The sequence below is a fragment of the Lactuca sativa genome, chromosome 3 (genome assembly GCF_002870075.4).
Source record: "Lactuca sativa cultivar Salinas chromosome 3, Lsat_Salinas_v11, whole genome shotgun sequence".
Taxonomy (NCBI): Eukaryota; Viridiplantae; Streptophyta; class Magnoliopsida; order Asterales; family Asteraceae; genus Lactuca; species Lactuca sativa.
The window spans coordinates 213,165,973-213,184,073 of record NC_056625.2 but is presented as its reverse complement, the minus strand read 5'-3'; the positions used below and the strand labels follow the sequence as shown (position 1 = coordinate 213,184,073).

At 34.2% G+C, this 18,101-nt stretch overlaps 3 protein-coding genes across 4 annotated transcripts; 1 reads left to right on the top strand and 2 right to left on the bottom strand.

The window, feature by feature from the left end:
• Window positions 1-51: 51 nt before the first annotated feature.
• Window positions 52-1,142, top strand: LOC111879656 (uncharacterized). Its single transcript, XM_023876112.3, has 2 exons — window positions 52-207; window positions 324-1,142. Exons 1-2 carry the CDS (start codon window positions 55-57, stop codon window positions 735-737), a joined length of 567 nt encoding a protein of 188 aa, XP_023731880.2. The 5' UTR covers window positions 52-54; the 3' UTR covers window positions 738-1,142.
• Window positions 1,143-7,000: 5,858 nt separating this feature from the next.
• Window positions 7,001-8,794, bottom strand: LOC128133071 (uncharacterized). Its single transcript, XM_052770081.1, has 2 exons — window positions 8,182-8,794; window positions 7,001-8,106 (listed from the first exon to the last, which is right to left on the bottom strand). Exons 1-2 carry the CDS (start codon window positions 8,764-8,766, stop codon window positions 7,456-7,458), a joined length of 1,236 nt encoding a protein of 411 aa, XP_052626041.1. The 5' UTR covers window positions 8,767-8,794; the 3' UTR covers window positions 7,001-7,455.
• Window positions 8,795-11,632: 2,838 nt separating this feature from the next.
• LOC111902028 (probable protein S-acyltransferase 7) lies at window positions 11,633-15,056 on the bottom strand. 2 transcript variants are annotated; one of them, XM_023897898.3, is made up of 5 exons: window positions 14,585-15,056; window positions 13,870-14,052; window positions 13,482-13,775; window positions 12,547-12,780; window positions 11,633-12,421 (listed from the first exon to the last, which is right to left on the bottom strand). In XM_023897898.3, exons 1-5 carry the CDS (start codon window positions 14,681-14,683, stop codon window positions 11,921-11,923), a joined length of 1,311 nt encoding a protein of 436 aa, XP_023753666.1. In that variant the 5' UTR covers window positions 14,684-15,056; the 3' UTR covers window positions 11,633-11,920. The 2 variants fall into 2 exon arrangements, with proteins under 2 accessions (XP_023753666.1, XP_042754599.1); XM_042898665.2 differs by lacking the exon at window positions 14,585-15,056 and adding an exon at window positions 14,478-14,531.
• Window positions 15,057-18,101: the final 3,045 nt, after the last annotated feature.

The following is an 18,101-nucleotide window of genomic DNA, read 5'->3' as shown; positions in this document are numbered from 1 at the left end:
TCAATAACAAAAGTATCATGTGTGCAGCATATAACCATTTGGTACCGACTTTTGATGGAGAGACGGTTTGAGAGCGACCGACATACAATAATGCCTCCAAATTTTTTTGTTTCTCATGCTTTGGAAGAAGGACAGGACTGGAGGGCGTTTATGGCTGGTATTGCTACATACCCCAACTTCATGGTTGCTTGGTGGGATGTTGATACGGTAAACTTAATAGTTTATATTGAAAATAATATCGTTTTTTTGTTATGTTTTTGTATTGTGATGTTTTTGTATTGTGATGTAAATAAACATAATTTTATTTTCTGATCCTTATACAGGTCTTATTGCCGATTCATTCATCCCCTAATCATTGGCTATTTGGGGAACTACGATTAGCGTCAATGGAAGTGCATATTTATGACAGTCTTGGTAGAGGTGCTTATGAAAAATTCCAATCCGAAGGAATCTTTTCCAAATTTGAACGTCGGGTGGCAAATTATTTGGACAAGATTAAGTATTGGGCGCGGAGGAACATCCCAAGGATTCCATTGAATATGCAATTCATTTATGAAGAAAACGTTCCCCAACAAAGTAGTCATTTGGGAGATTGCGGTGTTTTTCTTTGTATGTTTATGGAGCAATTGGTTTCAGGTCAACCAATACGTGTTCTTATTGACCCAAAGAACGCAGCTTTAGAGTTCCGTCTCCGGATGGCAAAAATTATTTGGGGGTCTAGTCTTGCTCCTCTGTAGTTGGATTATATAAATGTATATACAAATTAATGTTGGATTTCATTATTAGTTTATCTTTAGAGTTTACTCAACGGATGACAAAAAATATAACGTTACGACAATTACAACAATTTAATGACCTACTAATTACTTATCAATAAATTCAACATAAGAACGACCACAACATTTGTTTTAACGTTACAAATACAACAATTTATTGACCTAACAACTTCAAAACCATAAAAACAATATTGAAAAGCTTACAACTTGTAAACAAGAACTGCCAAGAACAACACCCAACTACAAACCAACGCTATCTTTAACTTCTTATTTTCTGATTGAAAGAGCTTATTAGAGTTAGCTACTTTAGCTATTACCATAGAAGATTGGTCCTTCTCTTCATCAACCCAACTGATAAACCCGCATTTTGGTCCCTGTTAAATTTAATATCCACAGTAAGAAAATAAATTTGTGTGATGTAAACACGAGGGTTTAAATTTGAATGACGGTAAGAACATGATACCAAATACGGGCAAGCGTAGAACAATCTTCCTGGGTTTTTAGCTGTACCCGAAATCCTAACGATACGTTCTCCTCCACAATTGCAGTATGCCATTAGCCTTCTTATTCTTTTAAATCGGAGTTACTTTCTCAGTTAAATTTTTTCATAATGAGTGACACCCATTTATAGAATAAATCATATTACGGACAATTCTTTTTTACTATGAAATAAACTGGTTTGACTATGAATTCAAAAAGTTCAACTATGAAATGCAGACAAGTACATTCTGTAGTATTGTCATGTCGGTCAGTGAAATTTGACTATGAAATGAACTAGTTTGACTATGAATTCAAAAAGTTCAACTATGAAATGCAGACAAGTACATTCCGTAGTATTGTCATGTCGGTCAGTGAAATTTGACTATGAAATGAACTGGTTTGACTATGAATTCAAAAAGGTCAACTATGAAATGCAGACAAGTACATTCTGTAGTATTGTCATGTAGGTCAGTGAAATTTGACTATGAAATGAACTAGTTTGACTATGAATTCAAAAAGTTCAACTATGAAATGCAGACAAGTATATTCCGTAGTACTGTCATGTCGGTCAGTGAAATTTGACTATGAAATGAACTGGTTTGACTATGAATTCAAAAAGGTCAACTATGAAATGCAAACAAGTACATTCTGTAGTATTATCATGTCGGTCAGTGAAATTTGACTATGAAATGAACGGGTTTGAGTATGAATTCAAAATGTTCAACTACGAATTTAAAAGGTTAAACTATGAATTTTGATCAGTAGAGATACAATATTTTCTATTTATAATTCCATTTGTGTGATCATTGTAGAGCACAATTATCGGTATTGAAAATGAGTAGTCACAGCCAAAGAACCTTTTCTCAACTACCAATTTTCTTGCATAACCTTCAAAGAACAAATCCTAATACCTTCACAGCCATTAAGAAAACCGATAGCAACCGCTTTCAATTCTGTTTTGTGGCTTTAGGTTGCGTGGTATAACATACTTCTTTTATTGAGTTATACAATATTTCATGGTAATGTATGTCGATTAGTTCTTACATAACACTAATATGTGTTCGTTTTTATGTAGATTCGTACCTTCCTTAGGTGCATGATACCGCTGATATATGTGGGTTATTTACCCCTTCTTGGGAGCTTTCTGACAACAATGTACTTCGCAGTGGCTTTAGATGGAAATCATGAACCACTACTCTTAGCACTTGGTTTGGGAACCTTACAGTGTGAAGAATCATGGAGATGGTTCATGATGAGGTTAAGAGATTGTTTAGGTGAGGACATAGAGGTTGGTTTCATAAGCAACATGTGTGATAACATAGACTTTGGTGTTGACAGTGCCTACCCGGATTCCTATCATGGATATTGTCCTAAATATATAGCTCGAAAGATACGTGAGTCTATCGGAAATAACAATACGGAAGTCGAATCGTTGTTTTGGAAGTCATGCAATGCATATAGCGTTGATGATTTTTACTTGTGTTTCGAAAGGTTGCAAAGTACATGTAGGCAACCACCTTTCTGCACCTTGCTTATGAGTCCAATTTACTGGCTTGACGATATACCGATTTCAAAATGGACAAGAGCATTTTTCCCAAAAATACGTTACAATGTTAAATCGATTGACGTCCCTGAAATTTTGCAAATTATATCCTCACGTGAGTTTCCTATAACAACGATAATTGAGTTAACCACCACGTCGATAAAATCAAAGTATGCTGAACGGGCCGAACTGGCTGGTAAGGGAGATTGTTATATTTTGTTTTTTTTTATTGTGCTGCTATTTTTATTAAAATATCAAATTTTACAGGGAGGTTGTCTGGTGGGTTGACCCCTTACGTTGAGAGTAAGGTTCAAAAAAGTCTCAACAAGTCTTACAATTGTAATGCAAAACGTTTGTATGGGGATACATTTGAAGTCCATGACACTTTTGCCACCAGCAACGTACAACTTGAACGAAGGGTATGTAGTTGTGGTAAATGGCAAAAAAGCGGTATACCATGTGGCCACGCTATAGCATGTCTAAGAACCCGTACATCTGAGTCCATTCAAAGAATGGTTGAATACAAGTTCACTAATTATGTGTATCGAGTTGCATATGGATCTGAGTTGGTGAATGGTATACCATCATATGAGCATTGGGAAATACCAAATGAAACGGTGGTCCTGTTACCTCCCTCAATGCAGTAGTTATTCATGTAGCACATTTATGTTTTATGTAGTATTATGTATTAGTTTTTTATGTACTCCATTTTTATTTTACTGCTGTGTTACGTATTAGTTATCCATGTATCCAGTTTATTTTTTATGTCGTATTATGTGTTAGTTATTTATGTACCCCAGTTTTATTTTATTGCTTTCTAAATATTGGCTATTGAGGAAACAACATACATTAAAAGAAATGGACGTTTATTAAATAGTAACGACTAGACACATACAACAACAAGCAACTTAAATAACGAAAAACAATTAACTTAACCAACATGCATATTAAAAATAAGGGACATTCTTTAAAACATTCCATGCATCTAAGTGGGTAAACTCGCTACCATCGTATTGAAAGCGGTATAGTTCCAAAGCCACTTGCCGTAGAATGTCTTCATCCGTATTTGCATGTTCGTTATCCAACTCGTTATAAATACGTTGAAATTGTTTCACCTTCATTTTCATATCCAGAAACTTCGCTTTGACATCTCTTCTTCTTCGATATTGAGTGCGGTTCATTAAATGGTGAAACAAATGACAGACACGAGACCAAAATGATCCAGCACGAACTTGTGGGGGACCCGGTGGAAAATCCACCTCTACAGTTGTAATCCAAGCTTGAACCAAAGCGACCTCCTCTGCGTTCCTCCATATACGTGGTGAGTCCATAATTGCAAGGAGGGAAGTAATAGAATACAATTACAACGGATATTGAAATCTATTTATAACGACTCCTTACTTTCCTGGTGCAATGACTTGTCAACTCAAACAGCAATGTATTGTGTTGTCATTCAACCGGGGATGAATTGTCAACTCGAACAGTGATCTGTTGTGTTATAAGTATAGTACACTGCATTCGTCAGTTAATTTAGACTATGAATTGCAGACATATTAGAAGTTTGGACTACGATTTTGTGTAGAAACTACTATAAATTGACCCTAAGTTACATGCAAAACGTTATTAAATTAACCAATATAGTTGTTCAAATATTGTTTTTTAGATTCTACCCTCTTTCTTTCAATCCAAATGACTTATATATCATGGAGCAATGAAGAGTTCTTGGTTCTTACACATGCTTATATTCATGTGTACGAGACAAGCAAGTTGAATGATCCAATGTTTTGGAGCCGTTTAACAAATATTTTCAATGCTGAAAACCGAATGGCTACAAGAAACGATCGTGACGAACTAGACATCTTAGCAAGATGGTATGAAATGAAAACCGAAGTTCTATTATTCAACGATCTTTATACCAAAATTGACGACACCCGTTTAAATGCTACTGAGGATGTCATCTTGGAAGCTGCTAAGGAGGAATACAAGTCATTAAGTAACGGGTTGGAATTCCAGTTTGAAGCCCCTTGGAATATTTTGAAATATATCCCGTTTGTTTAAAATCTATTTTAGTTTATTATTTGAGTACTAGGTTATTTTCATGTACTAGGTTATTTTCATGTATTTCTTATGTATTTCGTATGTATTTCGTTTGTTTAAAATCTATTTTAGTTTATTATGTGAGTACTAGGTTATTTTCATGTATTTCGTATGTAATTCGTATGTATTTCATATGTTTAAAATATATTTTAGTTTAGTATGTGAGAAACTCGTATGATTAAGTTGAGTTAATATATTTTAGTTTATTATGTGAGAAACTCGTATGATTAACTTGAGTTAATAAATGGCCATTGCATTAGTTATCAAAATATATTAGAATACATTAGTAACAAGATTCCATGAACCATTAAAACATCACAACAATTACATGAAAAAAACGACATAATACGAACAAAGCATTAACGTAAAACACAAGTCCATGGCTTATTCTTAACACAAATTAGAGCGGTCTACTTGAAATACTGTTTATCTCTAACAACCTTCCAAACTTCCTCATATTCGAAGTCTCTGCCTTCATGCTCAAAGATGTAAAACTCTGTAACAACTTCCAATAACTATTCTTCGTCATGACAACGAACATTGTTACGTTTCGCATAACTACATGCTCGATTGAACCATGTCACTTCCTCCTTTACATCCGTCCACTTAGTAACAACATCTGATTTTTCTCTTTTTTGCCCTTCTCCCATCTCATGGTTAAACAAAGATGTGATGCGACTCCATTCATCACCAATTAGGCAATGCGGGGGAGCAAGTAACGGTTCACCATCCTTAACACTTAGCCAGCACCGTGTTAGAACTAACACCTCGTTTGTCGTCCATGGCCTTTCAGAATTGGAACCAGGTACTTCATTCGAAGAACTTGCTGCATTCGACGACATTTCTAATAATGGGAATTCGTTTCGTTTAGGTGATTTGGGTGTTTGGTTTATAGATCTTAAACATCTATTTATATAAATAAATAGACTATGAAATAATACTTTGACTACGAAATGGTTATATTTGGACTACGAATTTCAGCTTTATGCAGTGTTTTGTCATGTCAAACTGTCATTTATCTCTTGTCACTTAAGGGACCCACTGGGATGTGCAGGTTACTACAGTGACTTGTCATTACTGTCTAGTCATTTCAAAGTTGGACTTCTCATTACTGTCTAGTATGTATAAATACCACTTATTGCTCCAGTTTAATACAATATCGATTTTATTATGAGTTCCTCACACAAATTCGAAATTTGCTCATGCAACGAAGTAGATTGTTACTACTGTGATTCGGTAGACCCTTTTTTTACACCCTCTTCAGCCGGGTCATATATGTCACATGAAAATTTTGAAGAATTAAAGAAGGCTGAAGCACAACAAGAAGAGGACAAAGAGTCATCCCGACTTCTCACTCAACTTGCTAATGATATAGGTTCGGAATGCAAACAAGCTGAAGAATGGATTGACCTCAATAAAAACAAAATCAAAGAGCATAAAGATTGGATAAAAAAGAGTAAGAAGGCAATCAAAACGACTGAAAAACGACTTGCTGAGAAGGATGAGCAGTTGATACACATTATGGTAAAAAAGGATCGTTTCGAAGACAAAATGAGAATTAGGGATGACTATATAACAATGGAGAAAGAGAAGTACCCGTTGCAGTTCCCTGAGTTTAAAAATTAGTTATAAAGTTGTTGTAATATTATCATGAAACAGATTAGGTTGCCAAAGGATCGTTTGTTGTTTTTTTTAAATAACATGTTGTAACTGTTAAAATAAATCTGCAAACTATATTTTATAATATAAAGGCTTCATTCATTGTTATAATCAACAAACTTAACTAAAATATGAAAGCATAGCAATGTCTTGTAAGAGTTAATAAAAATATTACAATACATAATAAGCTAACAACTCGTCATTACTCTTAATTTCAAGGTTGTTTTATATCAAAATCAGCGTTATAGGTTTGTGAGCAACCCGCTGAACCACCAATATTATATGTCATTTCTGCAGTAGAAATTATGTGACCTGCTCTGCTACCAGACGCCCTTCCAGTACAATTATTTCTCGTGTGTCCTAGTTGACCACATGTAGAACACTCTTTTATAATTGGACCCTCGCCTTGGGATGGAATGCGGTCTGTGTTTCTTGGTCTGCCTGGCTGATGTTTATCCATTATAGGTGGCTTAACAATCATCAAATCATCGGGGATCTCCCATTCGGATGGCTTCGGCAGAGGGTTTATTGATTCCTCATATGTTTTCCTCAGTGTTTCGGTAAGGTAAGCATTTAATGCAAACCTCGAGCAGTCTTGGTAATTGTTCACTGTTAAACATCTTATGACATGACCACAAGGTATCCCATCAAGTTGCCAATGCCTACATGTACATGTCATATGTTGAAAATCAACAATCACATTTTGTGCCCCCTTTTTGACCTCGCATTTCGTATTTGAGATCATGCGAACATCCCATTTGGTAAAAGATTTCTTGTTTTCTTTTACAACTTCATCCGCCCAAGGGGTAAGTGTTGTTGTTGCTTCCGCTAAAAAAACAGCCAAAATGAAGAAGTTAAAATCAATAACATCGAAACTAATAAAACATTAATATTACAAATTTACGTAATACCTGCAAAGTTACGTCTTTGAAACCACCATTGTTGCATTGTAGCACGAAAAAAATCAATCAACATAAGTATTGGCACCTTACGTGCGTGTCTAGATAATGCATTTATAGACTCCGCACTGTTGGACGACATAAGATTGTATCGGTTCCCTTTAAAATGTGCCCTTGACCAGGTTTCTGGATTTATACTTTTTAAGTACTCCCATACTGGTTCTTTTGTCTTTTTCATAACATCCATGGCAGCATCAAAAGCATCAACTGTGTACGCCCTACACGCCTCCCAAAAAATTCCTTTAACCGTCTTACTCTTGCCGAATCTAGATACTATGTTGAAATACAAATGGACACCACATATTCCATGATGAGCGTGAGGAAAAATGTTGGCAACGGATGTTGCTATAGATGGAGACCTATCAGATATAATTGTAAGCTCCTGCATATTTCCTATGCAATCACGTAGTTTTTGAAAAAACCATGTCCAAGAATCAGTACACTTATTTTTGCATATACCATATGCAACCGGTAATATTTGATTTTGTCCGTCCTTAGTAACTGCAAGTAGCATGGTACCTTTGAACTCTCCCTTTAGGTGAGCTCCATCTACTACTAGGGTCGGCTTACAAAAATTGACAAAAGCTCGTACCTACAATACATTGTATATCTATTCAAATACACCAAAATAAATATTAAAAAAAAATTAGGACATGATAATACTAACCGAGCAACCGAGTGCGACGTACAAAAACTCAAACCGATCATCAGCATCTGTTTTAATATGTGTGACAGTACCCGGATTATGTTTGGCCAAGTTGTGACAATACGCCGGAAGTTTGGTAAAAGAATCCTCTTTCGTACCCCTTAACGACAACAATGCATATTGCTTCGCACGCCATGCCTGATGGTATGAGATATTGATATTCAATTGAGCATTCATATCATTAACAATTTCTTTTCCCCGATAAACTCTACTATAGTCTTCAGCCAAAACATCAGCAACATATTCACCCAAAACATATTTGTTTGCTTGTCGATGATTAGGTTGCAACAATGTTGAAGAACATGTGTGTACATTAACAAATTTATTCACTTGGAAAAGTCCATCAGTATTTTTAATTGCTTTTGCTCTTAGTAACCAAGAACAATTTTTCGAAACACACACAGCTTCATACCTTGATTTGGTGGATCTACTTGTCCTCGTCTGGAAACCTTCTCGAAGACATTTTTTACCAATACACCGCTTTAAAAGTTCTTTGTTTTTAAATATACTCTCACATTGAATCTTTTGAAGATTAATGTCTACCATCTGTGTTGGGATATCTTCATTATTATCAACTGGCCATGCTGGTATAGGGGGCATACCGTGAAAAAGGTTATCGGGATACTTAGCTTTAACTTCATCATCTCTATCGGAATTACTTTGTAGCTCGGTTATATCTAAACATACATCACCAACATCAACATAATGCCCGTAAACATGATTTTTTTCATTTTTTTGAGTTGAATTTTTTTTCTTTTTAGTTTTATCTACCACACGCCTATTCATAAGTTTAACTTCTTGTTCGGCAACATCATCACAACGACCACCCACATGATTAAGATATGTACCAACATCATCATCACCAACATACTTGTAATTCTCGGGATCCACATAGTGAATAGGTGAATAACTAACATTAACATTTTCAGCAACACTGTGAAACTGAGGTACACTAGGAGTATTGAAAGTACCTATCGGATCGTTGCTCCCTTTAAAACTGCATAAATTACCAACAACTTGGTTTCCAATTTCACCGCCCCCATTAACCTCCTCAACTTCATCAACCACCACAAACACTTTCACAGCCCTTCCTCCACTACATTTGATTACGTTTATCAACATTCTAACATCCACGTCTTCAACTATAGCTATATAATAATTTAATTCAGGATGGTGGAAACGAAGACTAATTCTATATTTGTCTAACAAACCAATTTTGCTTCTTACCAAAGATACAAAATCACTATAACTAATATACTCAGAAAATATCAAAGCAAGTTCAGAAATACCTCCCTGTGGACATATGTATTCCAGATTAGTTCCATTAACTTGTCATCTCCCACCGGTTACAAGACAAACCAAATATTCAATCATTTTTTGAGCAAATTGTAGAGAGTATTTCACAAACAAATAACAACCAAAATGATATTTTTTCTACAAAAGTTTTTATATAGCAAAGCCAATTTCGTAGTCAAACAAATTCATTTCATAGTCAAACTTAAAAAAAATAAAAATAAAAATAAAAAATAAAAAATAAAAAAAATTGCATCATTTCGCAGATAGGCTCAGAGGATTTCGCAGATGGACCTATTCCATCTGCGAAATTACCCCTATTTATACAGAAAAAATTAAAAAAAAAAAAAAAAAAATTCTCATCTGCGAAAGTACAAGTACCTAAAGCACAACTGCGCTTTAGGTAGTTGTACTTTCGCAGATGAGAAGCCCATTTCGCAGATGGGACCTTCTCATCTACGAAATGGGTGGCTAAATATGTAATCTCGATTTTTTTTGGCTATTTTTGTAATGCAATTAGTGTAATTGGCTATTTTTGTCATTTTCTCTTATTATATAATCACCCTTAATTAATTGTAGAAAACTAAGATATTTTATTAAGAGAAATAAATGAAAATTACATTTATTTTAGGCAACTAAGTCACATTAATTACTAAAAAACTAAATTTAAAAAAATACAAATTACTATTTTTAAATGCTTTGAAAATTCAGTTTCTATTCTTATCGTTATCACGTTTTTATTAAAACTCGATTTGAACGTCTCCAAGAATGCAAGTCAACTTTATTCTTATCATTCTCATTCTGGAAGAATAATTAATAAATTATAAGTTCATATATCTTATTCTTTAAGAATAATAGTTAGGTTCTTCAAAAAAAAAAAGTCTTTAGTGAAGACTAAAAAACTAAATACAATTGGACAAATTCTTGAAGAATAATATAAGATTTTGAAAAATAATAGAAACATTCGTAAAGAAAAATACAATAAAGTAACCCTCTTAAGTATTGTACGTGCATTCTCTAAGAATATGATATAATAAAATCTGCATATTGAAAATCTATAAGAATACTTTCATGTTTTTTGGTTGATTTTGTATATTAAATGTGTGCATTCTTTAAGAATACAAATTAATTGTTTTGAAATTTAACTTTTCAGGTCAATTTTTTTGGAGATTGATTTACGCGTTTTCCAAGTCACAATTAACTTTTCATTCTTTAAGAATAATTGTTCTCACGTAGTCTTTTTTTGACATGCAACTTTTTGCTCTGGAAAATTTTGGTTTATGTTAAACTTTTGGAATCACAATCATCAAATTCAAAAAGCGGATAAAGATATAAAGTTTGTAACCGAAACCATAATTTAGGGAAAATACACGACTTCATTTTTTGGTTAGTAAATAATTATATGTAAGCTTCCAAAATTAACTTTTATTTGTTTTATTAATCATTTATTGTTTTTCTAAATTCTCATTGGTTCACACATTGACAGAATAATTAAGGTTTATATATGAACTTAACTCTCTCTCTCTCTCTCTCTCTCTCTCTCTATATATATATATATATATATATATATATATATATATATATATATATATATATATATATATATATATATATATATATATATATATATATATATATATATATATATATATATATATAAACTAGGAATAAGAACAGGAACATGACCGGACCGGACTCAAACCGTATCGAACACTCCCAAAGTCCAATTCAGTCCAAAACCTAGTTTGGTACCCAAAACCGGATCGGATCGAAACGGATCCCGATACACCCTAAACCAGTTTGGTTTTCGGTTGAGATAATTAACGGTTTTTGGTCTTCGGGTCGGTACAGTCCGGGTCCGACCCGTTGCTCATCCCTATGCTAAATCTGTTAAAAATATATTCTAATTTTGGATTTTTTTTCCTTAAAAACGACATTATTTGGTGATTTTATAGAATTCTGCAAATTTAAAAGATCATTTAATCCACCTAATTTGTCCAATTTGTTTACTAACAGACCGCTTAATCCACCTAATTGCATTAGAAAATGCGAATGCCTGTATTTGTAACAGAACTCAGTTGTCCTTGATATTCAGACAACGTCACATTTGATTGAATGATTTAACAAACCCAAAACTTGCTTCATAAACACCAAATCGAATTCCATTGTTAACACTTGACAAGAAATCAACTCAACCACGAGTTTTAAACCAAATAATGTACAAGAAAAAAACTTCAAAAAGACATGATTTAAAAAAAAAAAAAAAAAAAAAAAAAAACCAACTAATTTTACACATGATCCCATCCCGCAACTCACAAAACCACACCAATAAAACCACCGTGTCAACCCAAACATCACCACCAAATCCTATCTACCACCAAGCACTACTAATCAACCAACCTACCACTCACAACTTCACCGCCGCCGGACCGCTAGTACTGCCGCCGCCACCGCCTCCGACTCTTGCCGCCAACGCAAGAACTTCCGGCGACATTTCCCAGCTCCCACTCTTCCTCCCCCAACTCGACCGCCTTGCGTGTATAATATTCGCACGATCGCCCTCATCAACTTGTGTTCTTATCTCCGGCGACATTTCTCCGATTCCACCATCTTTAATATTCAAGCCTTCATTGTCACTAAGTTGGCTATCCACTCCGGCACCACCATCACCCCACACCGCCTTCCGCCCCATTTCAATGTCCTCCACCGCCTTCCCCATGTTGGGGGACACAAAACCGCCGCCAACCGATCGGCCACCGAGACCGGGTTCTTTTGGGACGTATGCACGGAATTTGTTCTTGGAATCAGGGATGCTTGTGCAAAAGATTTCTCCAAAATTTTCCAAGACTCCTTTGTTGTAGGGATTTGCTCTCCTGTCATACCGATATCTGAAGTTCTCGTATGTTGTCTATAAAGATAGATTGAAAAGCGAAAACATCAGCATAAAAAAAAGGATACAATTGGATAGATGAAAGTAAATTTCTATTTGTTGCATTTAGTGGAAAAAAATAAATAATGAAAATTGTTGATGACCTGATTTGTGCTGATGAGATATAAATGGAAGGCAGTAAGGCCACCAACGAACCAGACTGATATGAAAGTGTAGACGATTAAGACAATGGATGCAGGGGTTTTGATCATTGCTTTCCATAATGTTATGTCTTCTGAATCCATGATTCTCTTAATGTAGATCCAGCAGAAGCTGAACACATATATGCAAAGTAGTGTTGTGGAGAACACAAACATGAAGAAGAATCGATAGTTTCTCTGCAATTAGATTTTAGCAAATGAAAAAGTTAAAGAAAAGTGTACAAAAAACATGAAATTGCACAAAATATAAACAAAGCAACACTAGACATTGATCCTTACTGTGTTTACCCACGTTTTAAAAATGCATACCAAAAAATAGACTAAATTTTTAGTCCCTGTGTTTAGCTGTTCTTTTCATTTACGTCCAAAAAGGAATCCTTTTGCATTTTTGGTCCTTATCAGAGGGTTTCATAACATTTTTGAACCCTGTCCCATGTAGAATGACCGGTTTGCCCCTTATGTGAACAGATAAGTAATTTAGTGTAAAAAATAAGAACAAAAGCAAAATAAGGGCAAAATAGTAATTTTACATGGGTTTATCGCGTCAAACTAAGGGTCATCACATCCAAAATAAAATGAAACTATGGGGATAAGAAAAGCAACAAAATTCGTTTCCGGAAAATATCCAAAACAAACAATAACAAAAGAACCAAATTTTGTAACTGAGAAGGGCATTTACGTCTTTTGCATAGACAAAAGATCAATAGCAAGTCTTTGTCCCATCTTTCTATGTGGGACAAAAAATTGTGACTTTTCTCCCATTCACATCAATCCCACATGCAAAACGTAGTATAGTTTGTTCTGTTTTGTCATATCTAACAAATATAAGTAAAAATGTAAAATATAAAGATAATTTGGAGAGAGAATACATTTCATACCAGGCCTATACACTGTCCAACCCAAGGGCAATGGTGATCAAATCTTTCAACACAATTATTACAGATAGAACAGTGTGAGCATCGAGGAGGTCTATAAAGCATGCAAGTATCACAATATTTGATCTTCACAGTGACACCATTAACTTCAACTTCTTTAATACGTGGAAGCCTTAATTGTGGGGTTTGATTACTACCTTCAGCATTTCCATCAAACCCTTCTGGTTCTGGAGGATGTGCATTTCTTGGAATAATACCAGGGTCTCTCCCAGAGGTTAGAAGGAGAAGTACTAAAACCTGAGACATTTAATTATATAAATGACTTTAGAATTAGAAGTTTAGAATGATAATGTAATTTGAAAACTATATGAAGTGACAGAGAGGAACTTACATGGATTGTGAATAAAATGGCTACAACCATAACTGATATCCCCCAGTGTTCTTCAAATTCATTCATCAGTTTTCTTGCAACAAAGACACAGAAAACTGAAACAGGAGCTACCACAAGGAATATGGTCAGCACCAGTGATCTTACATCAGGTCCAAATACAAATCTTCCTTGAAGGAAAAATATCTGCAATGCAAAATATTTGACATAAGAATGGATACTGTAATCTCATTATACCATTGAAGCTCTTGGTTGATGTACAGAAGTCTGTTTTTTCTTAAATCAAATTGTGTGTGTGTGTTTTTTTTTTCATTTCTTCTGGAAATGATGACTGTGAAGGAATTATTGTTACTATTATGTATGCGTGTTCTGTAGGTCAAATTGTGAAAAAGACAGCAAATGAACACGAATTCAATCTAATAATATCTTCGCAACATGAAAAGAAATAGCTAATAAATGATAAAAATTTCTAGGGTACGCGTATCACGAGTAAACACCACAACGCGCCGTGCAGAAAAACACGTAAATTGTAGTGAAATTAGCGTTGCAATGCTCTAGGGTAAATTGTACGAAGCGACCGCAACTTAATCGTCGATCTTACATAAATTTACCAAGAAATTAAGAAGCAAGTCGCCATAACCGAGATTCATGAAACATTTTTCACCAAAACCTCAACAAAACGGGTTGATCCGAAGAGATCGAGCAAAAGAACACTTACATTGCTGCCTTTCCATGTCTGGTAAATTCTCAAGTTATCCTGCCCGTTTGTGGATCCAGACAGAGGATCGGAGCGCTTCGGAGGAGGGACCACATACATCTTTTCTCTCTGTCTTTTCCTTTTCTCAAATCTGAACTCGAGATCTTCACTAATACGTTCCAACACACACTGAAAATGTAAATGCGCTCGAGAAACAAGAAATCATATAAAGTAAAGAAGACGATACTCCACCAATTCCAAAAAGCCACTAAATAAATTAACAACAACAACAACAACAACAAAAATTCGAGTCGTCGGAAAATGTAAAAGTAGGATTTCGGCGACTCTTTCACTCCGACGAACGGAAGAACACTTTAAAGGGTGTTCACTTCAGGGTTTGATTGGCCGACAAGCCATGAGAGGGAAGAAAAGGAAAAGGGAAAGGGTTTTTGCGAGAGTGTTGTTGAGTGTAGGGTCTGGGGAGTGTGGGTGTGTGGGGTGTACTTTATTTTCCTCTATATCTCATTCTAGCTTTACAGGATAGTCAATAAGTGACGTGGCGTTATCTTAGTGGCCACGTCATTTTGTGTTTTGGACTGGTCTGCTTCTCTACTATAGGGGAAAATGCTACATTTGTTTCGCTACATTAAGAGAAATAAATTAGTAATCATGGTAATTAATAATTTTGTTGACTAGATTCAATGTGTCTTGAATGAAATAAAAACAAGCCAAGTAAAAGCATTTGTTGTTGTTGTTAAATGTGCTCTCTGGTCAGAGGTTTGACTATAGTTACATAAGCAATCAAAGGAAAAGCAATTATACAAACACAAAGTATTAATATGGTTCAATCGATGTTATTTAGTATACAGACAAGGATCAAAAAACTACTCTATTATTAAACAATTTTCAATGTAATTACATTGGAATCCCTAACTATGAATACTTATAACTATAAACTCTATCAACTATTGTGTCGAACTCATATGCAAGTGAATCCGGAAAAAAATAACCGGACAGTTAGTCTACTTCGAACATTTATCTTTTCGAAATCGTTATTCATGTTTCTTTACTTTGTTCTGATTGGGTTACTTAATTCGGGTTGCTAAAATCCAAGTCACATTCTGACAACACCAAAATATGTAAAAACATATAGGACAATGTGTAACATAGATGGCTAGACATATATTGAGTCAATGATATGAAAGTTCGATGGAATTGATCATTAAACATGATTTGTTTGTTTTTTTTAATGACATTAGACGTGTATTAAGTCTCTTAAATGGGAGAATGGGGCTCTTGCCATGTTATACGTGTGGAGTCATATATTTTCTCTATAAAATAACTTGTATTGAGATTTATAAGACTTGTCTAGCTGATAACATATCCATTGAGTCATTGGTGACTTCACCTCTAGTATCACGTTAGGTATGTGAGATTTTTTTAATATAAAAAATCATTTGATTGGAGATGTGAAATTCTAACATATATTGAGGCAAATATGATTGTGTCTAACTGAACAATCACACTAATAAATGGGACAAAACATTAAAATTTTAACGAATAAAAGTAACAGAATTTTAATCCAAAACAACCCACATGACTAATATGTATGTTGAGTAATATAAAGCCTAAACAGTTATAATTCAATTTTTAGGACAAATCAATACTTCCCAAATTAAATTGATTCCCGACTAATTTAACAAAAAAGTCTTTTTCTCATTGTAATGTAGGTTACAGAATTATCATGTGAAAGTTCATGAAAGAAATCATCAGATTTGAAGTGAAAAACCCAGTGGATCTTGACCTGAAAAGTTACTCTGCATGCATGCGAGTCAGTGTCACTGTATATCAGTTATGTCCATGATTCATCATTAAACATCATGACAGAAGGAAAGAAGAAAGAAAGAGAGAAAAGCAGTAAGTATGCCATACCTCCTTCTTTGTGTTGTTGTTCTTATTGACATTTTGATGAACAGTTCATTAACATGATCCCTCAATCTTCTAAAATCCATCATCAATCATCAGCTTCAGTTCATGTTCCATATTTTTGATTTACATTTTCACACAACGCTTATCACAAATCACAGTATGGTTTTGTGCTCCAGTTGAATTGGGTTAAAGATTACTCTGTGTGTGTTCTTCGCGTAGGACTCGCATGCACGCCACTACTGGATCTTCTCTTCAACCAAATTTCTAATGTCTTTTTCATTAATCATTACCCTTCAATGGTTTTCATGCATGCCTACGCTTTTTAACTTTTGCCCCTACAACTTTTAGCTATCTATCGGTTAGTTATTTTCATATTTCACATAGCTACCCTAATGTTTCAACTTTGTAACTTCTTTTAACTCTATTTTTTTTTTGCTTTTATATATATATATATATATATATATATATATATATATATATATATATATATATATTGTATCGACTTGGGTCTCCCTCTCTAGTATATCAATTTTCAACATTTTATTACTTTTTTTAATAAGGTTCTAAAAAGCTTGTTATGGTGTGCTATGACTCCAAAGTTTGTACATGCCGCCAAACTTTACTAGAATACCGTCTTAACTCATAAATTTGTATAAAAATAAATAATAGTTGAAAATACATATAAAAATATCAATTATATACAAAATTGTCACATTAAGTTACATCTTACAAACGACGTGGTTCACCAAGACTTGGAAAAGTTTGAAGCTTGACATTGTCATCAAATCATGTCTTATGTTATTTAGCATCTTGTTTTATATGATTTATATGATGTTGCTTTCAAATTGTGAGAGGTAGCTTTTTATTTTTATTTTCAATATTGTAAAAATTATTAATATAGAAAAAGGAGAGTAGGCCATACCTAGTGGTATTATCACCTCCCCTCGTTTCATTATAGATATAGATATGAATTAGATTACGACCACCATTTGATAAGAGGATATGAATTTGATTACGACCATTTGATAAGAATGTCTCAGGATATATAGGTGTCAACTCTTTGCTTGTCTATAAAAGTAGTTTAAAGTAGACATCTACAATATGTTTGATTCTTTATTTTTATTTTGTTAAGTCGAAAATCCTTATGTCTTAGTTTTGTTGTGTATTTTAAAAGTGTAGCTACTGTATATCTAAGGTGAGACTTAGGACCTATCTAAATTTTAATATTTTTTAGAAATTATATAGAAATTTTTTTAAGACCTAACTTTTAGTATTGTAAAAAATTAAGGATCTACGTGGTTTCAATGAGAGAACCACATGATTTTTATTTATAGATTTGTCATTGTATTTGGTCTACTTAGATATGAAAAATACTATTTTTCCCTTAATAATTTGTTTTTCAAAATTTTTATTATTTACATCGACCATGTATATTAGAGATGTCGTTATTTAGTCTTCACATACTCTCTCTCTCTCTCTCTCTCTCTCTCTGTGTGTGTGTGTGTGTTAAGTCTGCTTTGATTTTTGGGAGGGTCGCAATGCGGCTACTTAATGGTTGTGATGCGCGTCATGTCATTAAGTAGCGACGCGAAGCCGTAATCACAACCCA